The 25,429-nt window shown below is 41.6% G+C and overlaps 2 protein-coding genes across 3 annotated transcripts in view; one reads left to right on the top strand and one right to left on the bottom strand.

Annotated features, from left to right (window-relative positions):
• Positions 1-12,428, top strand: part of lrfn1 (leucine rich repeat and fibronectin type III domain containing 1) — a 158,986-nt gene extending 146,558 nt beyond the window's left edge. Inside the window, exons 4-5 of the mRNA XM_080429619.1 lie at positions 7,551-8,943; positions 11,199-12,428. Coding sequence (XP_080285745.1) covers positions 7,571-8,943; positions 11,199-12,102 — 2,277 coding nt within the window. The 5' untranslated portion in view covers positions 7,551-7,570 and the 3' untranslated portion in view covers positions 12,103-12,428. The remainder of the gene's footprint in view (positions 1-7,550; positions 8,944-11,198) is intronic.
• Positions 12,429-16,839: 4,411 nt separating this feature from the next.
• nkapd1 (NKAP domain containing 1) lies at positions 16,840-21,858 on the bottom strand. 2 transcript variants are annotated; one of them, XM_080429633.1, is made up of 6 exons: positions 21,735-21,858; positions 21,119-21,198; positions 20,301-20,380; positions 19,755-19,895; positions 19,578-19,631; positions 16,840-17,824 (listed from the first exon to the last, which is right to left on the bottom strand). In XM_080429633.1, the coding sequence occupies exons 2-6, from the start codon at positions 21,185-21,187 to the stop codon at positions 17,407-17,409; spliced, it is 762 nt and encodes a 253-aa protein (XP_080285759.1). In that variant the 5' UTR covers positions 21,188-21,198; positions 21,735-21,858; the 3' UTR covers positions 16,840-17,406. The 2 variants fall into 2 exon arrangements, with proteins under 2 accessions (XP_080285759.1, XP_080285758.1); XM_080429632.1 differs by having other exon boundaries at positions 21,744-21,840.
• Between the last annotated feature and the right edge of the window lie 3,571 nt (positions 21,859-25,429).

The raw sequence follows: 25,429 nt of genomic DNA, 5'->3' as shown, positions 1-25,429 counted from the left end.
ACTATTTGAATGCAAAGTAAACACAATCAAGGGATGTCAATAAAATGAAAGAAACCTGGACGGCAATTTGTTAACATTTGTAAAACAAAGGATTCCAGTATTGATTAGACATGTTTTCAACTCAACCATGACAACCATAATAAAGCAACTATGCTATACACTGCATAAAGTACAATATACCAGTCGGGTACATTAACAACAAATTAAAGGTAAAAAACAACAAAGTGTCTTAGTATGTTGTTGGGCCACACACAAAGCTGTCAGAACAGCTTAACCCTTTAAGACCTGGAACGCATCTGTGACTTCTTTGGCTATTCAAAAATAGCAGATATACAAGCTCATAGCGCGGCACCGAGTGCCGCGCTATGAGCTTGTAGATCTGCTATTTTTGAAAAATCGTGGGTTTTTTTTTCATTTTTTTTTTTTCAAAAAAACTTAGGATATTGGAAAAAAAATTATGAATCGCCTCAGGTCTTAATGGGTTAAATGTGCATCAATGGCATAGATTATACAGGTCTCTGGAACTCTCCTGGAGGGATGGAACACCATTCTAACATAATATTATTCCCAGACGCTCGGGTGGCGCAGTGGTTAAAGTCCCTGCCCACCACCACCACGGAGGATGTGCGTTCGAATCCACCGTGATGTGTCCGGCTTTGTCGGGCGTGTATGCAAACACAATTGGCCCGTGTTCGGGGGAGGGAAGCCGGGCAGGGAGGGTGATATTGGTCATTGTACAGTAGCAGCGGGGAGTGTTGGGCGGGAGGAGTAGGACGAATGCCCTACGTCCTTCCGGTGGGGGCTCCTCACTGGCAGGTGAGTCATTAGGATACAACAGCAGTGACAACACAGAAATGAAATAATTGGCAACGACTAAATTGGGGAGGAAAAGGGGTCAAACTAATTATCGGCTGCTCTAAAAATGTAAGATATTCCTTCATTTGGTGTTTTTTTTATGATGGTGATGGGGACTCTTGGCGAGTGCTGTCACACATTAACTGCCAGAGTTTATTCATAATGTACTCACCCCTGTGCCAGCGATTTGCGTTTTATAACCCTTTTCAACCGGTCACAGAATGTTTGCTCGTTTGTTGATCGTTTGTCTGGCTGTGTTTATAAACACACACGAGAGAGAAGCACTCAAAGAGTTAAGTTTTCTCTCTACGTCTCCATTCTCTCGCTCCCCCCCTCCCAAACAGGCTGCAAACGTCATATCCGGGTAGCTGACGACGTATTTCCGCCCCACTTCCGCAGGGCGGAAATAGCTTAGCTTTGATCGGGTTTCAGATCATTGGTATACACAGCGACGATAACTGTTGGTTATCCAGACTAAAGAAAATAGAACCGGAGCTCTCCGTTCGTTTTTTATACCGTGTGAAAAAACGTGTTTTGCCCTATTTTGGCCTAAAAATCACATTTTTCAAGCTGAAACCGGAAGCGGAAATCGCTGATTTTTCTTCCGGGTGAAGCGGAGGTGAGTGGAAAGCGAAACTGATCTCGGAATGTAAATAAAACAGTGCGATCGTCTATTAAACCACAATTAAACCACAATTAAACAATAGATCGCATTAATGCGATCTTGGCAGGAAATGTTAACACGTCGGTCCAAAATCTCTCATAGGTGTCCAATTTAGTTCAAATCTGGTGACTGTGAAGGCCATAGTACAGTATATGATTCACCTCATTTTCATCCTCATCAAACCATTAAGTAACCCGTCATGCCCTGTGAATGGGGGGCATTGTCATCCTGGAAGAGACCACTCTCATCAGGATAGAATGCTTTCATCATACTGTAGGGGTAAAGGTGATCACTCAGAATAACGTCGTATCGATTTGCAGTGACCCTTCACTCTAAGGGGACAAGTGGACCCAAACCATGGCAGGATAAAATGCCCCACACAGCATAACAGAGCCACCGGACCCCGTCAATGTAGGGATCAAGCATTCAGGCCTGTGCCATTCTCTTGATGTACGTTCACACATTAACTCGCCCTCTTGTCGAGAATATGGTGAAGGATGACTCATCTGAACATATCACTTTTATCCACATCTCTGTAGATCAGTGTGTTTTTGCACCACTGAACTATCAAATGTGCTTTTGGTCTTTGTAATGAGGATATTATGCACTGCAACCCTGCTATAACATCCCTCTCTACAGTATGTAGTTGTTGACGGACTGTCCTTGCTGGGCTGGCACAGTCGGATCACGTCCTGCATTGACATTCTCAGTCTCCTGAGGAAGAGTTGATGTCTGTTTTTTTGTTACATATCACACTAATGCACGAGCATCACGGTCATTGAATGTGCGCTTTTGACCACAATTTACAACCCTATTAACTGATGTCCTTCCCATAGATGGAAATGCATGTCACTTTAGTCACTGTTCCTATTGAAATACTATCCAGTCGAGCAGTCTTTCTTTATGACTGAAGCTCCTACCATCCGTGCCCCAATAATGAACCCTATTTCATAGTCAGTTAGATCTTTTTTCTTTCCACTCAGTTATTCAGATTTATTCTCACCCATCAATCATGTAACAATTGTTACTGGACTAGTAGCATTGTATATTATATAATTGAAAGGCCTGTCCATTTCCCTTTACAATCGTGTCTATTTATAATGATCCTCCATTTTTCATAGTTTTTTGGGGATGAGGAGCACATCTAATTATATGGAGGTTCCCAAGTGAAATGTGCCAAAAGTGTCATCATCTGTGCTCAACAGAACAACTAACTCCTTATTAGTAACAAGGAATAAACAGGACATGTTGGCAATTTGATAATGTAGTCATTGGAGCCTCAGTAGTGAGTGGAAGAACCATACGCAGCCACAACAGCCTCTCATAGCCTCTCACCTCCTCCTCATGCTCGTCACCAGCCTGGTCATCCAGGATTCGTGACCAGGCTGCCAATCAGGTGCCAATCGAGTCAATACCAACAGGAGAATACACCGTTTGCCTTTGCCAGGGAAATTTGGCTAATTCCCCTTATCCCCCCACATAATCAGCTGTGCCGCTCATCCCACAAATGCGTGATTATCTGGGGGTGAGGGTGATCTTTGTCACTACACACATACTCCTGTGGGCTTGGGCGGCACCTACAGCTGCCTGTCAGTGGGGAATGTTGAACGTTGGGAGGAGTAGAATGGAGGCGCTACCTACGTCCTCCCGCTGGAGGCTCCTCACAGGTGGCAAGCATGTGGGAGTGAATGAATTGGCATTATGACTACATTGGGAGAAAAAAGGCGTAAGGATAATTGGCTTGGCTACTAACAATTTAGAAGAATGTATATGCGTGTATGTATATGTATATATATGTATATGTATATATATATACATATACATATATATATATATATATATATATATATATATATATATATATATATATATATTAGGGCATTCACAGAATAGTCGAATATTCGACTATTAGACACTTCATCAGACCATCTATCAGACCAATTATCAATCAAGTCAATTATTCTGATTATTGTCTCCGCCAGGCCGAAGGCATTGTGGAGAGTATGTTTTACCCTCCGTGTGTGTGTCCGTCTCAGCCAAGCTAACATTGGTCAAGCTTCACGTGACACGTGACAATATGTAATATTGTACCGTGATTGGCTGACTCTATTCAGACCCTTTGCTTTGATTGGCTAGCGAGACGCATGATGAAATAATAACCTATAAATAGCACCACGCACTTAAAAAAAAAACTTATTTTTTTAAAGTGAGCTTCCATCACTGTGATGACCACTGTTGTTTCTAAATAACACCGCTCACTTCACACTGGGTGTGATTTTTGTCTCCGCCAGGAGAGTTTTACCTGGCGGTGTGGGGAGATAATGTGTCCGTGTGTGTGTCCGTTAACATTGGTCAAGCTTCACGTGACACGTGACAATATGTAATATAAATAGGTAAGACAGGATTAATCAGGAACAGTACTCGCCTGGCGGAGACCTGTGCTCCGAGGAGCACATTTTCTAGTTATTATTTATTTTATATATATATATACGTTTAAGCAGTGGCTTTTCTACAGAAGACAAGCAGCTGTGAGCGCTGGTGTTGGTAGTTCTCCTAATCCATTCATGATTGTTGATTGTTGTCAAATCATTTCATACTGTACGTGACGTTTTGCTGTCACTCAATGTAGGTGGGGCACTGAAACAGCAGCACTCATGCCAGAAAGATGTTCTTACTTCTAAAACAGAAAAAAAAACATGGCTCTACACTCAATGCTGACAACTGCAGTGTGTAAATACTTTATTTGACTTACTATTGGTGAGGTTTTTTTTTTATGTAGTGTGTGTAACAAGTTAGATTGGAGACGTGTCGTGACGTCCAGGGTACAGTAGTACAGGGTACAGGGTACCCTCCTGTTGCAGAGTATATCCACAGTTTGGTAGGACACTACAGTAGCTCTTGCGGTGATGTCATGTTTCTTATTCTTAAGGTGCAAACGTGTGGCATTAATAACAAAACGGCTCGCATGTTTCGCGACCCGTTGTGGTTGTTGTTGAACATAGGTAGGATAGGCTTGAACAATAATTTTCTGACTTATTCCAAGTTAAATGAACTGAATGAACATGTTTGCTATGTTTCTTTTCAACCAGAGCTGTGGCTCTGATTTTTACAGAGCAGAGCAGCACGTCGTGGAAAAAGTACTCAAATATTTTACTTAAGTAAAAGTATCAATACTGCAGTGCAGAAATACTCTGTTTCAAGTAAAAGTCTGGTAATCAAAATTTACTTAAAGTACCAAAAGTAAAAGTAGACCTACTTCATTGTGCAGAATGTCCCATTTCACATGTTCAAAATGTATAAAAAACTAGCAGATCTACAAGCTCACATTGTGAGCTTGGAGATCGGCTAGTGGTTAATGTATGTTTCGTGATAATAATCTAATTCAGCAAAGTAACTAGTAAGTTGTCAAATAATTGTAGTGGAGTAAAAGTACAATATTTGCCTCTGAGATGTAGTGGAGTAGAAGTAAAAGTATTGGAAATGGGAAATAGTCCAGTAAAGTAAAAGATCCTCAAAAGTGTACTTAAGTACAGTACTTAAGTAAATGTACTTAGTTACTTTACACCACTGCCCAAGACTTATAATATTTAGTTATCTTTGGATAAGATTTTGTCCACAATTCCATGCTGTATTGATGTTGGTACCATATAGGAGAGATAACAGGCAAACATTGATCAAAATAACAATTCTTTAATCAAGTAATGCAGATGTTTTAAAATAATTTAACTCTTGAGAGTGTAAAATGAAACGGGTCCATTTGGTTTAATTTTACACTCTCAAGAGTTAAAGATCTAGAAGGGTCCATTTGGTTACCAACTCTCCATCATTAAGGGGACCACCTGGAACCCCCCCTCAAGGACCACTGGTGGTCCCTGGACCACTGGTTGAGAACCACTTGTTTAGAGGAATAACAATGCGACGATGAAATGTTGTCATTGTATTATGGTGTACAGTATATTATAGATTTTTCTATATTAATACCACACTGTGGATTTGTTATAATAAACATATATACACACATACTTACATACTGTATGTTAAATGTATATATTTGTCTTCTTTCTCTTTCCCACAACAATATACAGAAATAAATGGCATATTTTGGACATAGTTTGACATAGTGTGTGTGTGTAGCCCCCAAGCTAAGTTCACCCAGCGACTACTGATCCCGTAACCGTGACAACGCAGGGAACATGGGGAAAGTGGAAGAACAGGCTTTCTCCCGATGAGGAGAAAAATGCAGATCAGATTAATCCGACGCCGGGCCCCCCGAGGGAGATGAAAGGCCTCCTGGCCGGCGGGGTGAAGCGTGTCCTCGGGGCCGGGGCAGTGATCAGCGGAAATCGGCATTCCGTTCACCGCTTTTTTTTTTTTAAGCTTTGGACGCCCGCGCGCTCTCTCCCGGCGCTCCAGCCTCACCCTTCTTCATCCCTTTGGCGCGATGACCCGGCCCGCACCGGCCGTGGCCAAAAACGGGCGCCCCCTGCTCTGTTTTTCTCACTTACTGGTTTCCCACGTGTGTGTGTGTGTGTGTGTGTATATATATATATATATATATATATATATATATATATGTGTGTGTGTGTGTGTGTGTGTGTGTGTGTGTGTGTATATATATATATATACATACACACACACACACACACACACACACACACACACACACACACACACACACACACACACACACACACACACACACACACACACACACACACACACACACACACACTCCCTTCGGGTGCACTAATGTGATTAATTTACACAAGCTCAGCATAGAAAGCTGCCAACTATAAAGGGGCTTTGCTAAATAAATACATTTCTTTGAAACGTTTAGAAATTCCTTCATGCATCATAACCCCCTGGTGTCATTCATTGTGTTGTGTTGTGTTGTTTATTTAAAAAAATTAATTAATACAACGTACAATATTGTCATATACTAGTCTTCGTGACTAGAATGTCTTGAAATTGCACACTAGCAATTGTGATTCCACTGAGATGAGATGTTATGGATAGCACAAAACAAACAAATAAATAAATAAAAAAGAAAACAAGCAAAGGGCTGTAAGCCTGCATACAAATTGAAAAATAGATCCATTCCGACAGATGTCATTTTACATAAACCTTGTAAAAATGGGTGATTTGCACAGAACTCAACATATCTCTTTATATCAGCTTGATAGATTTTCTGATGAACACTGAAGGTTAATGCATCGACAATCTGGATTGATACCAAAGAGGGCGAAGCCACTGGCGATGTGGCAGGCATCAAAGATTGTGTTCCATCAGGTTTTTTTGTGGTTATTACGCCCAAGGATCACATTCTGCACTGCAGACCAGCAGTGTGCTGTGCAGAGACTTGGAATCAATACTCTAAATGGGGATCAGAGGATCTGTACATCCTCCTCAACTCCAGAGTCACCCAATAATGCCTCCAATCTGACAGATTTAAAACCAAGGCGTCTTCCCCCTTTTTTCACACCTTCACTTTTTGTTGCCATGATTTACTTGACAGACTTAACTCTAATTCATAGAGCACATTTCAGAAGCATAAGGAGAGGAGATGGCATGAAAAGGTCGTATAAATCCTTGAGCAGTGCTGACAATTGCCCTTTTCTCCCTTTCATTCTCCTCGCTGATATGGAGATCAAATGGACGCAAAACTCAAGCTGTATTTCATGATGAAGACATGTGGTGTATTTGCTTCACGCTTAAAACCCTTATTAAAACCCTGATGTAGAATGGTGGCATTTTTAAACAAATCATTTAATACGCATTCCAGAGACTGATGGTTGTGATGCAGCATTGGTGCTGCCTTTCATCATCGACCCATTCGCCATTCTTTCAGAAAAGCTCCATAACATTTTTGTGATTGTTACTGCGTTGGACAGTCTCAATAAACCTGGTCTGACTCCATTTTATCAGCCAGCTGTAATGCTATGAGGTTATTCATGAAACCAGAGCTCCATTTCTTTTCTTCTTCTTTTTTTGACTCAATGTCTTTTGTTATTTCTTTCTGTCTCCTGTGTAGGAACTGGAATCTGATCAACAATGGAGCGGCTGGTCCTGTGTGTGCTGCTGTGTGCAGTGTTAGTTAAGGGCTACAGCTGCCCCGGACGCTGCATCTGTCAACACCTCTCCCCAACCCTGACTCTGCTCTGCGCCAAGACCGGCCTCCTGTTCGTACCCCCCACCATCGACCGCAAGACCGTGGAGCTTCGCCTCACCGACAACTTCATCACGGTCATCCGCAGGAAAGACTTTTTCAACATGACCAGCCTGGTCCACCTCACGTTGTCTCGGAACACCATCAGCCAAATCACTCCCCACGCCTTCGTCGGCCTGCGTTCCCTGCGAGCTCTGCACATGGATGGCAACCGCCTCAGTGTTCTCAAGGATGACCACTTCAAAGGCTTGGTTAATCTGCGCCACCTCATCCTGGGAAACAACCAGATCCACGCGGTGGCGCCCGCCGCCTTTGACGAGTTTGTGTCCACCATTGAGGATCTGGACTTGTCCAATAACAACCTGAGAGGCCTGCCCTGGGAAGCCATAGGGAGAATGACTACCATGAACACGCTCACTCTGGACCACAATTTGATTGATCATATCGAAGCAGGGACCTTCACGCTCCTCACCAAGCTGGTCCGTTTGGACATGACCTCCAACAGGCTGCACAAGCTGCCTCCAGACAGCCTATTCCAGCATGCCGAGGTCCTGTCTGATGCTAAGCCCCACCCCTCCACTCTGGCGGTGAGCTTCGGAGGGAACCCACTCCACTGTAACTGTGAGCTGCTGTGGCTCCGCAGGCTGACTAGGGAGGATGACCTGGAAACCTGCGCCTCACCAGAGCATCTCATGGACAAGTACTTCTGGTCCATCCAGGAGGAGGAGTTCATATGTGAGCCTCCGCTGATCACCAAACATATTTCCACCAAGCCCTATGTGATGGAAGGTCAGGGGGTCACCCTCAAATGCAAAGCCATGGGAGACCCAGATCCTGACATCCACTGGCGATCGCCAGACGGCAAGCTGGTGCACAACTCCTCCCGCACCATCCTGTATGGGAACGGTACCCTCGATATCCTCATCACAACTCTGAAGGACAGCGGGGCTTTCAATTGTGTGGCATCCAACGCGGCTGGCATCGCCACGGCTGCTGTCGAGATCAACATGATCCCCCTGCCCCTGTTTGTCAACAACACGGCTCACATGCGCGAGGACCCCGGCCTGTCGGACATAACGACCTCCTCCAAGTCTGGAAATGACACTAAGGGCCATGACAAGCAGGACAAGAGAGTGATGGTCGCTGAACTGACGTCGTCCTCCGCTGTGATTCGTTGGCCATCTGAGCGGCACATCCCCGGTATCAGGATGTACCAGATTCAGTATAACAGCACTGCAGATGAAACTTTGGTTTACAGGTGAGCCAAATTTTGAGGGTGGGGGGGGGGGGGCTGTTAGAGGTAAAGGGTGGATGACAGAGGGAGGGAGAGCACTCAGAAGTGGGATTAGAGAAAAGGTGAGCCATCTGGAATAACCATCTGTTTTAATGGCATGACAGTTTATTATAAACTCCATGGGCATGCCATAGATCCCATGTTGTGTAGATGCATCATGTCCCTACGTGAACAGAATTTAATTAGGTTTTTTTCTCTCTTTTTTTCCTCTTAAATTTAGAGTAGCCAATTCTTTTTACCCCTTTGTCAATGAATCCTCCCCAAACATTTCTGTGGGTTGCCACTGCTGTTGTACCCTACTGGCTCACCTGCCAGTGAGGAGACCCCACCGGGAGGACCTAGCACCTCCTCCCGTTAAACACCCCCTACTGACAGGCACCGCCCCAAAGCGACAAAGATTGCCCACCCTGCCTGTCTTCCCCGAACATGGCCAATTGTGTGAGGGTAGATGCTCGGCAAGCCAGATGCACCATGGTGAATTCGAACCCCTAGAATCCATGGTGGTGGACAGGTACTATAGCCCTGTCCCCTAGACCAGTGGTTCTCAACCTGTGGGTCGGTACCCCCACATGATTTTTGGGGGGTCCCCAGATGACAGTGAAGTGACAATCTAAGGACTTTTAAGACCTTTCTAATAAAAATGAGAAAAGAAAAAGACCATTGCTGCATCAAAAGTAATCGACAAACCATACTATAAAATGGTCAAACATTGGCCAAATTGTCAAATAATATAAGAAAGGGGCAGAAATTGTGAAAATAGCCGATCTACAAGCTCACAACGCCTCGCTTTGTGAGGCGTTGTGAGCTTGTAGATCGGCGATTTTGACAATATTTATCTGTGGAACCATTCCAAGTGCTTGTCAGGGTGGGGGGTCCCCAGTTCAAATATGATTATTTTGGGGGGTCACACCCTGAAAAGGTTGAGAACCACTGGCCTAGACTAGTCTGAATGGTCAGCACCAATTAAGCGTGATCAATTGTAAAGCCCTCTGTTTTGCATTATACTGATTCTAATTTTCTGGACTTCTCATTTTCTTCTCTTTCTTTTTTTATAAATGTCGGTGTGACATAATTACACACATACAGTATAATATAGTATTGTGATTAGAGATGGGTACGTAATGACATGTTTAGTTGCACGATTAACAGCACGGGGTCAAGGTAGCAACCAGTTGGTATTGTCTTTGCTGCAGACAGAGAGAGAGAGAATGGCAAACCTAATTACCAGTTGGTTACAACAGCAAATTAACTAATTGAACGTTTTATTATTTTTCATTGTAACACAAAGCAAAGCTAATTTATTTTTAATTGTAACACAAAGCAAAGCAAAAATAGTTCAAAGTTAATTTCTTCTGTACATCTTTCATTTTGAAAATAAGGACATGCTGTTTTCAATGTCTCCATGGATTGAATGTGATATACTGCCAAATATCTCAGGATCCATTAACTCATGCTGTTGATATTTGTGGTCGACTTTGCTATTTTTACCTAAGCAGACATAATGAGCTGCTCCCCTGTATAATTTACTCCTCCGGTGTAAGCATGGCCTTGAGTGTTGTTTTGTCTTAAGGTGGTACATTATTACCTGCAAGTGTTAACCATCAAAGTGTTCCTTGAGGGGAAAGGTGTGTGCTTCTAATTATACTAACACAGATGGAGACAGGCCTATTGCTCTGTGTTCAAAGAGTGTGAGTATTGCAATCCTTGCAAATGCTAAAGATATTTGACCTTAGAACATGCCCATGACAACTAAATACTTGTCATATCACGTTGCGTCTGTCCAGCAACCTGCCCCAACTCTTCTCGTAGGTGTTATGAAATACATCGATGCTTGCTCTACTTTCGCTTGTCACATCGCAAATTTACCATGTCATTTTGTTCTATACACAAAGCTGGGATAGCCATTTCTCACTGTCACCTTACGCTGCACCATAGTGTCACATAAATCAACCACCATAAAGTCTTCTGCCTTTTAATCTGTCCACCAGTATAGAGATATTTCAAAGCTTGCGTGGCTGTGTCCCAAGTCGCCCCCTTTATTATTTCGTTGTGGAGAATGATATAAACCCTTTTAATTTACCATCTTATACGTAGGCAGTGTATGAAAGGCACTGTGAAAGTCACTGCTTCTTCAGCATTGTCGGTTTTCGTACTTATGGTGGTTAAAATGTCCTTTTCTTGCGTTGTGACCCCTCCATTCTTTTCAATCCTCCCTGCAGAATGATCCCGTCGACCAGTAAGACCTTCCAGATCAACGACCTGGCCGCAGGGCGCGAGTATGACCTCTGTGTGCTTGCGGTGTACGACGACGGGATCACGTCGTTGACGGCCACCCGTGTGGTCGGCTGTGTGCAGTTCCACACGGCCAACGAGGTCAGCCAGTGTCGCTTCATCCACAGCCAGTTCCTCGGGGGCACGATGATCATCATCATCGGCGGTATCATCGTGGCTTCCGTGCTGGTGTTCATCATCATCCTCATGATCCGCTACAAGGCCTACAGCGGCCCCTACGATGGCAAAGCCAAGGTCAGCTCCAGCATACACTCTCAGACCAACGGCAGCCAGCACAGGCTCCAGCACTCCGCCTCCAAGCAGGTATCCGAGGAGGGCGGCCGCGAAGCAGCCCAGGCGCCAAAGGAGTGCATGGCGCTGGTGCTGAGGATCGACAGCGATAAGAGAGAGGACGTGGCAGCTACCACTTCCGTCCTGCAGGTGGAGCTGCCTTACCTGACCGCCGACAAGCTGAAGAGGAGAACCAGCCTGGATGCACAGTTCTCTGGCCCACCGTCTGAGGACACGCAGACGGACAGTAGCGTGACTGGCTCCACCATGTCCCTGTGTCTCATAGGCACCAATGCTGGTACTAAGGAGGCCCCGAGGCTCAAGGACAAGAAAAGCACCCTGGCCAATATGGGGCTGCTCCCCAACGAACTGGCACGAACTAGGCACAGGTTCTCATTCGATGGAGGTGATTACTCCATATTTCAGAGTCATAGTTACCCACGCAGAGCGAGGACGAGGTGGCACAAGTCCACCAACCAAATCGACGTGGAGTCCTCGCCGCTTGCCCACCGCAGAGTTACATTCAGCAGCACTGAGTGGATGCTGGAAAGCACAGTCTGAGAGGAGAAGTCTGGTCTCCATGGCCACAAGCACACGCAAACAAGCGCACACACACACACACACACACACACACACACACACACACACACACACACGCGTGTATGTGCACACTCACAAGCACACCACAGATACCCATGTGCACTCATACACACAGAAACAGACATACACGTACATAATGTGAACCATACATACATAAACATACTGTATACGCAAAGCACACAATTGACTGTACACGTCATACTATATACACACATGCATATTCATACATGCAAACTTTCTGTGAGTTGCTGGAGAAGAACACAGTCTCCTGTCATGTCCTGCCTCCCCATCCTACTCCCAGAGAGGTCGTTGACCATGTCATTTCTGTATGCAGCAGTGCCTTATTCTAAAAGATGTACGAATGGAGGATGCTGCTCACTGTAGTCATAAACCTTCCTCTCTGTCATTGTCTCCTCTCTGTTATGGGGAGCTTTTCGTTCAGTTGTTGAATTTCCATTTTTTTCTATGACATGCCAAGGGGTGTGGCTTTGGATGTGACTGTTTTTCCTGTTAATTGGTAAGAAAAAACAGCAAACAAAAAATCAAACAAACTACTACATCACACTGTAAAGTGAACAGCCAGGTATCATGTATGTCAATCATCCTTTGGGTTCTTTCAGACAAAAAAAAAATCGAAAAAAACTTTTGCACAGAAGACACGAGATACAACGACAAGTATCACCACCAGTCTATACAACAATAAAAAGATACTAGAAGTATACACATGCCGATTTCTAATGTTAGCATAGCGAGGATGGACCTGTGAACCGTGGATTCCTCCTTAACGGTTGGGACTGTACAATATTAATAGGTATTGTTCCTGATGTGACTGTATGATATTAATCGGTACTGTATCTGGCTGGTCTAGATAAAAAGACAACAAAAAAGACATATATAAGTATATTAAAACATTGGTGTATGTGTACTAACTATGTAAGTAAGTAAGTCATATGTCACATGACTTTTTACAAAGCATTTGGGTGCTGGCTGCAAGTTTTTACATTAAAAACCTGTGTCATCACACCTCCCCCTATATTTAGTATGTCAAAGTTTGGACCACTTAACCCTTATGAAAGGGTATTAAATTTTTTGTGTGAGTTAACTGTATTGTTTGTGTTCCCAATGGTGTTTTCTTTGTGTGCTTCAAGAGCAGTGCATGACTGCCAAAGAAGATGTCCTGCCACTTTTTAGTGGCCTAGATAAAATGAGTTCATTGTTCAGGTTGGTGTATCCAAGTGCGTCTAGGGAGGATTGTGGGATCATGGCAGATATAATTACCTGAATGTCATGATGAATACCAAACCAACCAAGGGTTATCGAAGGTGTACTACAGGTTGAATCCCACTAGGTGGAGACAAAGAACTAATTAATTAAATTAGCTGGTAGCTGGAGATCCATGGCATTTTATGTTTAACTTTAAAATAAGTTAGCTCTCAAAAAAGTCAAAATAGAGAGGGCCGTTTGGTCGTTTGTGGAATGTGTATTGTGGTGGAGGATTCCGCTTTCCTTCCAATTACATTCCAGCTGGCCCAGGAGCTGTGTCAGCCTTATTTCACGCTTATAGTCAAGTCCTCAAAATGTACACTCAATGTTGAGAATTTGCCCAGGATCTATGTCTTTAATAACTGTGCAGCTTTTGAAGTTGGTTTTCAGCTTGATGTTATTTTAGAGTGTAGGCCTAATAGCTACAGTTGCACGCTTTTCTTTCAGACGTCAACCCATATTTGGCCTGCTTGGGTTTCTTTCTCAGCACACACTGCCGCTGCTGACAATTCACAAATTGCTTCTAAATTACCTGTGCATTGAAAGGGCTCTGAATTATCTGCAGGAAGTTGCACCTGTATCTTGACAAATACAAAATCTGGGAGCCCTCAGGTTTTAGAATGTTTAATTAATTGGTCAGGGTGGCCCAGTTACAGAGTACAACAAAGTCCATAGTAAGTTTATCAGCAGTCTGTGTTAGGAGAACAGTGCCTTGGGTAAGTATTATCCTGGCTGGCACACTTCCTGTCAACACATTGATGTAATTCAAGGTCTTGAGGTATGAGATAAAAGGAAATGCTGATAATATATTCTCGGGGTATCAAATCTTCTGGTCCCTAGCTTCAAATCCATGGCTTTGGTTTGTATCTAGGTGCTATACTAGCAGCTAGACTTTGGCATTCGAATACATGCTTTTAAGAATAAGGATAACTCTCAAGCCGAGGCTGCTGTTGTGCCGAGATTTAATTCGACTCCCTGCCGAAACCCCTCCAGCTTCTCTCTTGAAAGAACCACCATCTTTTTTTGGCAGGGGGGGATGGAGTGTGACAGGACAGGGTCACACATTCGTCTCTAAGCTCACATTTGGTGTTTTGGGAAAATTGAAATAAATTCCCCTTGTCCACTGGCAGGGGTGGCAGTTCTAAAGCTGCAGTGGCACACATTTAGCACAACGGAAGCAACGTGAAAGTTTAACTCGTGCTCGACCTTACATTTACTCCAAGAGCATAGGCGTTTGCAAATGTCCATTGTTGTTAAATCCTCAATTTCACGTTACTCATTTAAATCTAGGTTACAAGATTCTAAGCATGAATGTCAACAGCATTTTACACTAAGTGAGGATGTGGGTTATCTTTTTCATAGAATACTCAATAATAGTCTTCTGTGTTCACACATCTAATCATTTCTACAAAAAACAAGACCCACCACTTATCCTAACTAAAATCCTGATCAACACACATCTTGTAAGTTCTGATAAACTGCTCCTGCTATACTGAAGGCCAAACATGCCTTCCATTATTACATTACATTACAGTCATTTAGCAGACGCTTTTATCCAAAGCGACTTACAATAAGTTCATTCAACATAGGTAGGGAACGAAACTACTAATCACCAGAAGTCTTTCATTATGTTTTATACAGCTGTACCACAGTTAATTCTACCAGTAGTGGTAATTTCTTCTATAAGGTATCTCATTTGTCATGTAATATCTTGTGCAGGTACAGGCCACAGAAGCAGTATATTTCTTGCAGATGTCAATGACGAGATAAACAGAAGAAAGTTCTGCTACAAGTGAGGTCAGTGTCCATTTTTGTAAAATACTATATATCTATACCTGCTTAAATAAATAAAAAAGGAGGGGATGCTTTATTCATAAGCATCCCAGTAAACTAAGTATTTGACTGATGGCATGGCATTGAGAATGTTGGCTCAACTTGCCCAACACCATATTGCTAATTTTGCCCTTGACAACGGTTTTGACATAATAGTGTCACTGAAAGAATAAAGCAGAACTTGGGTTTGGATTGTGCCATTTTACTAATGTGTAATTTAGAAGTTTTCATTAGTTAGGAGGATGATAGGCCTAACATCAATTCAGATTTTGCTTAAATGAACTATACTCTTATATTTGGTGTTAGATTAGCAATAACTTTAATACTTTTTCATGTTCAAGATATAGAGGGTTATTCAACCAACTGCTACATATAACTATACTCTACCCTACATCAAGGATTGTTGTGATTTTCAGAAACTGTCAACAGCTTTTTCAATGTTTTATTTAAAAATGCTTTGGTTGGTATTTAATTTTGTATACAAAGGTTGCCAAGATATTTTCTTTTCATGGTTTGGTTGATTCGATGTAGTCTACAAATAGTAAATATCTACTAAGTAGTGTAAAATAATGTATCAGTTATGAAATCCTCTTTCTAGACATGCCTCAGCAGTTCAAGGTCAATGTAAGGTTTGAATGTTGCTATTTTTTACATAGCCTGTGGCCGTCTGGCTTGGCCAGGGTATTAGTATGTCCCAAAAGGCTAAAATGATTCATCCTGTTAGCCATGGCCTAAAAGCAGAACACAGCCCAAATAAAAGTACCGGCTACTCTGGCATTTCAGTAAACGTAGTTAATGGTGAGATGGTAAGACGGTTTGACTATATCAGTGATGATCTGATCTCCTAAAAGTCTGACTCATAAGTCTGACATTACTCTGATGTTCTCAGAGTAATGTCAGACTTTTAGGTACCCAGACAAAGACAAATGTGTTTTAAGCCATGCTTAAATAAAGCCTTAGGCGTCATATTTTGCATCAGAGTCCCTAGGATTTGTTTCTCACTAGAATGCCCCATCCTGAAGAGCTACCTAATTGCCTTGGAACAGTTTGGACCTTTTTGACCCAGTGCAGCACACCTGGTTTCTTTTTAATGACTCATTCACTTTAATGACTGGATCATGCTTTGTTTGCAGTGTATTAATTGTACGAGTTTCACATAAAAGACAGAACATTCAATTTTTAACCAGGTTGTGGCAAGTGAGCCCACTTGAAGCCATAACAGTCTGCAGGTCATAAACCTAAGGTACCATTTCTTCAGCTACACAGTTAATATCTTTAACCACTTATGCCCCATTTTACACTCTCCAAAATAGAGAAAATAGCCTCTCCAAAATAGAGAAAATAGCCTTTCTACAAGCCCACAACTCACTACACTGTGAACTTGTTTTAGAAAGGTTTAATTAAGAAATTTCACCTTTGACATGCGACTTTGAAAGTGTTAAATCTGGAATGTAATTATTCTCAATATGCCAACACGATCTGTCATAGTTGAAAACATAATAAATTTGAGCCTTGAAACAAAATCTCTATTGATCAAATAAGCTACAACCATCTAAAACCAAACTTTCTTGATCATATAAAAAAAATACACAATCACAAAAATCATTTACAAAACAGTAAAATAGAGATTTATTTCTCACCTATGCCATTGATTTGCAGAAAAATGTTATGACAATTTACAAAAAAGTTAAATAATAAATAAAAAGTAAAAGAGCAGACACATCACCTCATAATTGGTCAGTTCAGTGGCATAATAAATCTGCTCAGATTTTCTTTCTTTGTTTTGTCCTAAAAAGAAATGGTGGTCAATTCAGGACACACAAACTCCCAAGTAAGAGGTACAATGTGGTGACACACAAAGTCAATAATCAAGCAGACTGATAGCCTACAGAGCTCTTAATGGAGTGGGTGGGAAGAAGGTCTGTCACAATACACTGTACACACTACACAGTACTTGAAACCTCAGTTACGGGTGGTGAGGTATCGGTGTTAGGAATGCCCACAGAATGGACTGACAAGACAGAGAACAGCATGGAGGAGGAGAGAGAATTCTGCACCGATAACAAATACAAAGGAACAGCCCATCAGTTTCCTTTGTGGTTACCTGAGTCGGGGGAGTATTATGTGTGATGCATGTTTCACGCAGTAGAGCTGTCGTGAGTGTTCTCCTCATTTGCTCTCCAGTTTTTCCTGTTTCCTTTGCGAGTCCAATCCCAAGTCTGAATCTTTATCATAGTCCTGCTTTCGCTTCCTGCTAGAACGCGCTCTCTCTCTTTGTTGTTCATCGCTGTCTTCAGAGCTGCTGTCGTCGTCGTCTTCCTTCCCCCTGTGCTTCTCGCTCTTCTTGCATTTGCGTTTAGTTTTAGTCCTTTTCCTCTTCTGCTTGCACTTGGAAGTCTTTGAATCGTTATCGCTGCTGTCGCTACTAGTTTCTTCGAGTTTCCTTGGCCTTTTCTCCTCTTCCACCTTCTTTTTCTTTTTCTTCTTTCTGGAGGATTTTTTGGAACCTTTGGACTTTTCTATGCTGGATGACTTGCACTTCTTGATTTTGCGATGTCCATTCCTCTTTGTTTCACGTGACTCTTCTCTGCAAACATAAGACAGAGATATTAAGAAACTAAATTAAATTACACAAAACCACAAGCCCACAGATCTTTAGCCCTCAGCTATTTATAATATGATGCAGTGCTACAGTCTACAGAATACTCTATGGCAGAGAAACAAGACAAATACAGCCTCATGAGAAGCTATGTTGATGGATCAATATTCACCCCAGCAACATAAAAATTCAACCAAATATTTTAACTAGTGGTGGACAGTAAACAAGTACATTTAACATGAGCACTGTATTTAATTATCATTTGAGAATCTTTTTTTTTTTACTCCAATACATTTCTAGGAAGGCTGTCAAGTAACTTCTGAATTTGTTGGTAACCAACAACGGTGTAAGACCACACAGTATAATTAAATTACTAACTTTTCCTTACCAGGCCAGGACCTGTAAATACATTGGGATGCCAGAAAAAATAAAGGTTTGGACCAAAATTAAAAAAAATCGCTAATGACTAGCTTTTTCCATTCAGCTCAGAGTTACAGCTAACTTCACCGTAAAAAAATAAATAGTGGTTCTACAAGAATGTCAGTTAATTTTTTTTATGTGGTTTCAGAGAGTTACATGGTTCTGTAAATGCATTGTGAACAATACAGCAATGCATTGATATTCCAAATAAAACGTACTTGAATATTTTAGTATTTTTTAAAGTAATTACTCTTTTTCTTGGTTAGAACAAAAAGGTTTTTATTATTAAAAAGTTAAAGCTCTAAATTCTGATCGTAATCATTGCTATAGAGTTTGTTGAATAACAGGGTTTTCCCGTCTCTCCAGCTCTTTAATAAACAGAAAATTCATTTTCAGGTGGGTTGCCAGCCATCCAATCAGGAGAGAGCACCCATTTTTCAGCTTCAATTTTGTTCCAGTGCAGATTTTGTGTGCTCATTTTTTCATTGTGTCATCACTTCCAATATCACTTGTTTATCTTATATAAGTCCTTTCTCCTGATTGGTTAAAATTGGAATCCGTGACAGCTGTTAACTGGTCTGGTTGCCTGTCTGTGAGAATTATCTCCCCATAATGTTAAATCTAAATTTAACTCCGCGAGGGTACAGATGGAACCAAATGGACCCGTGGTCCATTTATCTGTACCCTCTCACTCTCGGAGTAACAAAAACACAGACAACGGCTCTTCTAAGCCACCCGCTAATATTGAACATAATTCCTAAGTAAATGGTTTTTGAACAGCTATATCAGTGTGTGTGCCTCTGCTAGGGCTTGGGTGTTCTCTTGTGTTGCTGGTGGTTCTTCTCGGTCGGTGTTGGAGGCGGAGTGTGTGTGTATGAGAAGTCAAGTGACCGTACTCTCTTCATGTTGGTCGCAAAAAACTTACGTTTTTTGTCTTTCCATAGTTTGAGAACCGCTGCACTATAGCAATGATTAATATCAGAATATTGTTATTTAACACTTATTTTAACAAAAATATCACTTACTGCACCATTAAGTCAAGTAAATATTTGACTGACTTAATTTCACTTGTAGTTGAGGAATATTTGACCAGGAGTATCGATCTATACTTTTGAAAGTACTGGGGTTGAGTGCTTTCTCAACCACTGATTTTAAACTTAATTAATTTGTTTAGATTTTCCACAGTGTAATCTCGACATCATTGTAAACAAGGGTCACCCTCAATTATTTTTTTACAACAATCTCAAATAAGGTTGAATTCATGAATGACCTGTTTACTGTCATTTTAACTCATAGAATAGACAGAATAATCGCTTCTTACCTATCACTTTTGAATTCCTCAGGATAGAGCTCCTTGAATCCACTATGTCCCCATCTGTTTTGTGAGAAATCAAATTGAACTTGTCAGATCACATGGCACACTCACATCTGTGCCCTGTGCTTCCCACTTCCCACCCAGAGACCTGAAAGTGAATCTATGTGAGAGGTTAGTGTTTACCTGTCAGGATCGTTGGCCTCAAATTCATATAGTTTGCGAGACCAGTACCGAGCCTCTCTTTCATCCACATGGCCTGAGGTAGATTCTCTTCTTCCAGTTTTGCTTCTAGATTCTGACACTCGATCACAGTGCATACTCCCCCTGAAAACAATACAATAACAATGTCTTAACCCATTTAGACCTGGAAAGCCTATTACCTTGTTATACCTTTAAGTCCGGGAAAGCATCCGTGTCGTTTTAGTTGTTACTATATATCGTCACTGTCCGGCAGAAATTCTCCAAGTTTCAAATGAGTATTTTTTACCCCCACAAATTAAAGCCTTTCTTCATCATACAAGAACCGTTTTGAACATACAAGGTTTCCACCTGACAACGATATAATAGCTTTTCTTTTATTGTTTTGAAGAGAATCAAACGTTTTTCAGAAAACCTAGGTTAGGAGAAGGTGTTTGTAGAATCGGCCTCAGGTCTTAATGGGTTAATATAGTTATGGTATGAAACATAATATAATCTTAAACCTAAATTATTACTGTTAATGTAACAGACCTATTAGATTCTGTGGCTGGCAACTGTGTTGGCTGTTTCTCCCAAGTTCTCTGTTTCCACATCTCTGATTCCTCCTGGATCTGCAACGGGTCACACAGTTGACAAAGTATGTCAGCGAGTAATCTCACACAGACATTAGATATTCTCAGTGGTGAAAAAGGTCCTCAAATGTTTTTCCTTAAGTAAGAGTATCAATACTGCAATGTAGAAATACTCTGTAACAAGTAAAGGTCCGGTATTCAAAATGTACTTCAGTAAAAGTACAAAAGTATAGGCATCAAAATATACTTTAAGTACCAAAAGTAAAAGTACTAATTTTGCAGAAGGTCCCATTTCGCATATTTTCAAATCCTTTGAAAATAGCAAGGCTTTGTGAGCTTGTAGATCGGCTATTTTAAAATTGTACACATATACACACATATACATACATATATATATATATATATATATATATATATATATATATATATATATATATATATATATATATATATATATATATATATATACATATACACACACACACACACACACACACACACACACACACACAGGTCTGAAGAGGTTCGTAATAAAAAATAAAAAGCTACTACATAAAAAGTTTTCAAATAATTGTAGTGGAGTTAAAAGTAATATTTGCCTCTGAGATGTAATGGAGTAGAGGTAAAAGTATTGAAAATTGGAAAAACTCCAGTACAGTAAAAATATATATATACCTAAAAAATGTACTTAAGTACAGTACTTGAGTAAATATAGTTAGTTACTTTCCACCACTGGATATTCTTTGCACCCCCCCCCCCAATCCCATTATACAGTACCTTGTTGTGGGCACCTGTATGGCGAATTACATTCCTGAGTAATATCTTTCCCATCGGCACCCCAGACATGATGATAGCACCTGTTTACAGAGAGGATCAGAGCTTAAGACAAAAACAACAGAACCGCCTGTATATGGTTGTTATGCTAAGTATACAATTCGTCTGAGTCGCCTCAACAACAGAGATTAGCCGGGTATGCTATGCTATGCTAGTAGCGAGTGTTGCCAGGTTTTGAGAGAGAAACAAGCAACCAGGTCTATGATTATATGAAAACAAGCCCAAAAGAAGCGACTAGGCCACATAAATCTCGCAACATCGGTCTCCGGCACACATTAGGATTAGGAAACAAGCCCAGATAAGCAACTACACTTTAAAAACAAGCCCCCCAAAAAAACGCAACCCGCAATTAACCAATATTTACAAGCAACTTTACAGAAAAACAAGCCCAACGTCGCTTATAATAAGCAGACATGGCAACGCTGCCTACAGGCTAGCTAACGGCCGTTGACTTCATTTACTGTACAGTGGCTGCCTGGTCAATCCGACATCAAACGTTAAACAGTAACATATTATTCGCGTATTTGCTTCGATTTGTATATCTAGGCTCAAAACTTACCTAACTAACCTAGTTGAGTTACTGGTCCGGGTGTATGTATTCCTATGTAATGTAATAATAATATGCTAGTGCCACTGACTGTATGTACTGTTGTATTCATTACATGAATGAGCCTAGCCTATCTGTACTTCCGCTTCAGGGTTGCCATGTTGTGGGAGAGAAATAAGCAACCAGGTCTATGAAAACAAGCCTAAAATAAGCGACCTGAGGCCACATGAGCGCTTTAACCCAATTTGAAAATAGCAGATCTACAAGCTCACAATGCGTCGCAATGCGACACGTTGTGAGCTCGTAGATCTGCTATTTTCTTGATCTTGATCTGCTATTTCCTTTCTCCAAATCTTGGAGGAAAATAAGGGGTATTTTCAAATCCACAAAATCTTGTATGGGGGACGGGTCTCTGGCACAAAATATTTTCAGAAGGTTGGTTCTGCAAACAAATGCATATTAATTTGGGGGTCCTTGACATGAAAATGTTTGAGAACCACTGGTTCAAACAACATTTAGGAAACAAGCCCAAATAAGCAAATACACTTTAGAAACAAGCCCCCAAAAACGCAATACGCAACTACCAATATATACAAGCAACTTTACAGGAAAATAAGCCCAAAGTCGCTTATATAAAGCAGACATGGCAACGTTGACTTCCGTTTCCGTTGACATTGCTCCGCCTATAAAGCGAGCTCTCATTGGTGGGTTTAGAAAGTGGGAACTGTCGTTGGATGGAATCTATGTCCCCGCCCCTTCCGGGTTCCACCGCAAAATACTCAATGCATTTTTCCCATTGACATCAAAAATATTTATATCAATTAATTTAAGCCTAGAATCAAGCCATCCAGGGTCCTGGTGAATCATGACCATAAAACGTTTGATTCTGTGATTTTTTTTTTTGTTGAAAACGGCAAAACAAAGGGTATTTATTAAATATAGTATATCATATAATTAAATATAAAAAAAAAAAAATCAACGGTAGTCTTTTTGTTCGATGTATTGCCTTGTAAGCCACAGTTTTATGGGTTAAACATCCTTGTCTGTTAGCAGGATGCATTCAGAAAAACAACATCTAAAAGCTAATTCAAAGAAAGTGGTAGGCTATAGTAGCTGGTTTGCAAGTTAATTGTTTAATGAAATTCAAGTGGATTTGATGCATTTGATTCCTAGAAGCAGGATCTCAAAGTTGATTCAGGTAGAAATTGTCTCTTTTACATTTTAAATTAACAATGAGTATATCCCCCTCTATTTTAAACCGGAATCTGTTTATTGGCCAAATGTTAACATGCAAATAACATACTAAAGAAGATAAGAAGACAAGTATGTAATATAATATAAGTTGAAGATATGCTAAAAAAAATACATATAAGTAAGTAAAAAAATAGGGATATACGGATAGGATCAGTTGTGTGAGTAATGTGAACAACATTGGACATGTAAGATGCAATGAGAATTAGCTATAATATTTCACTGATTATATTACAGTTACAGTGTATTAGATATTGTACATAATATGTATACAGTGTTTATAGTATTGCACTTGGATGGTGCATGAGTGCTAAAAGTAACAAGGAGTACAGAGCTGGATGCAGTCCAATGTTATAGTCCAGTGTTGATAAGCAGTTCAATATCGTTGTTGTTTTTTAATATACCTACCTATCACATCCCACGGGGGAACTTCAGTTTTCAGCTTCACCCAGCTGAGTGCTGCCTACAGAGGAACACAGAGGGGGGAGCAGTTAGGATTTCAGTGTCTTGCTCGGGGACACTTCAACACATTGCTGAGAGCTGGAATCATACCAGGGACCTCCGGGACCTCCGGAGTCCTAGCGGTTATAAGTGAGTCCTAGCGGCCATTAAGCTATGGCCGCCCGATTGTTGGGTATGCTGCAACTGCACATGAGAATGAAGAAGTTGTTTGTGTGCCTGCATGGTTCTTATCATCTTGATAGTCCAGAGTTGCTTCCCAGAGAGAGATCCCAGGAGAGCTTTAAAGATGATGGCTAGGATGAGAGTGAGGATCTTGCCTGCTTCCTTCCTTACCCTGCAGCAGTAGCATACAGTTTGTTTGTTGGAGGGTGGGGGGGGGGTTACATTTAAGGTCCCTGGAGATGGTAGTTCCAAGGAATTTGACTGCCTCTGCAGTCATTGTGATGTTGTTAGTGAGTGGAGGGAGGGATGAGGTGACTCTCCTGAAGTCTACAATCGTCTTCACTGTCTTGCGCTCCATCTGCTCCAGGTTATTGTGACTACAACAGGACATCAGCTGTGCCACCTGTCTGAATGCACATTTGTCACCATTCCTGTCCTGGTTGGTCCGATCAGGGTTATGTCATCCGAAAACTTGAAGCGTGACAGACCATGCTGGAAGTGCATGCTAATGGTATCGAGGAGGGGGAAAGCACGCAGCCTTGTGGTGTCCCAGTGCTGAGGGTCATTGGGCTTGAGATGTATTTTCCCAGCCTCACATGCTGCTTCCTGTCTGTCTGGAAGTTGGTGATCCATTGACAGAGTGCGAGGCACTATCATCTTGGAGAGCTTAGAACAAGGATGGTGGCATGAAGCTGCAGTCCACAAAAAAAATCCATGCATGGGTCCCCAGGCATTCCAGAGGCTGGACTGGAGAATGAAGTGCAGACTTATGTTGACTGCTACTTCCTCTGACCTATAGTATGGCCCAGAATGCAAACTGCAGGGGGCCCAGCACTACAGGGTCTGTGGCTGCCTTTACTTGGGCCAGCCGCCCAGCCCAAGTATTTCAAAGGTCTTCATAAGAATACCGTAACGGTCGGTAAAACAACGTAGTCGCCCCCCTTTTTTTTCACAGAACGCTAGGTACAAGCGCTTCACTTGGTGAGAACAGTCGGCCCCTGCGACTCGGACCCAGCGAGGCAGAACACTCGCTCTGCTTGTTTCCATTCCGTGAGAACAGTCGGCACTCGGCCATACATATTAGCGAGGCAGAGAAGCCTGGAAGATGATGCAGACCAACATGTAAAAAGACATTTCTTGCTGACTAAGACTAAGTGTTTCCTGTGTAAACTGAATAAAACTTCTTCATTGTAAAACATATTCTGCATATACTGCCATGCACCGTTCTTGCTCTCTTCAGATTCAATAATTATGATAACTAGTCCATACCTGGGGATGTGAGCACTTAGGTGAAAGTAGCCTTAAAACACATGTAAGGCCACCACTGGGGCTTTATGGGTCAGGATTTAAAATGTAATGTCCTGACTATCTGTCCCTCTTCCATCCATCTCTTCACTGAGACTGAGGCATCTCCAGAGGAGGACACTGTTCTACACTGATTCACATCACATCTTCAGCTGTTTCTTGTTCACCTTCATAGCCTATTTGGATAATATAAGTTGATTTTCTGAAACTGCGGCCGTAGAGTTACAGAGTTACAAATTTACAAACGCTAATAAACAGCTTGAATTTGGGAAAAGTGAAAAATATCGTTCCTGACATGGTAATGATCACATGGTAATGATCATATGCCCGTGTGCAAGTTCAGATCAATTGCTCAACCCACTGAGGAGAAAAACGTGTTCAGACAGTTGACAGACAGACAGCGGTTTCCTTAATTATATTTCAATAATGTACTTTCTAACCCGCAGTGAGATCGCACATAGCGCTGGAATGTCGGAACAGCATCGCTCGGCGACTCTCTGCTCCGTTGCATCAATGAGTAAATAATG

Source organism: Gymnoscopelus braueri, assembly GCF_963280865.1.
Source record: "Gymnoscopelus braueri genome assembly, chromosome: 5".
NCBI classification, from domain to species: domain Eukaryota; kingdom Metazoa; phylum Chordata; class Actinopteri; order Myctophiformes; family Myctophidae; genus Gymnoscopelus; species Gymnoscopelus braueri.
This window is presented reverse-complemented; position numbering and strand designations above follow the sequence as displayed.

Excerpts from the sequence above, each read along its gene's own strand:
- nkapd1 (XM_080429632.1), bottom strand. The coding sequence starts at position 21,834 with ATGAATACAACAGTACATACAGTCAGTGGCACTAGCATATTATTATTA. Across the intron at positions 19,896-20,300 it reads CCAGCCACAGAATCTAATAG|GGGGAGTATGCACTGTGATC; the intron begins GTCTGTTACATT and ends TATTGTTTTCAG. Across the intron at positions 19,632-19,754 it reads GAGGCCAACGATCCTGACAG|ATGGGGACATAGTGGATTCA; the intron begins GTAAACACTAAC and ends CTCACAAAACAG.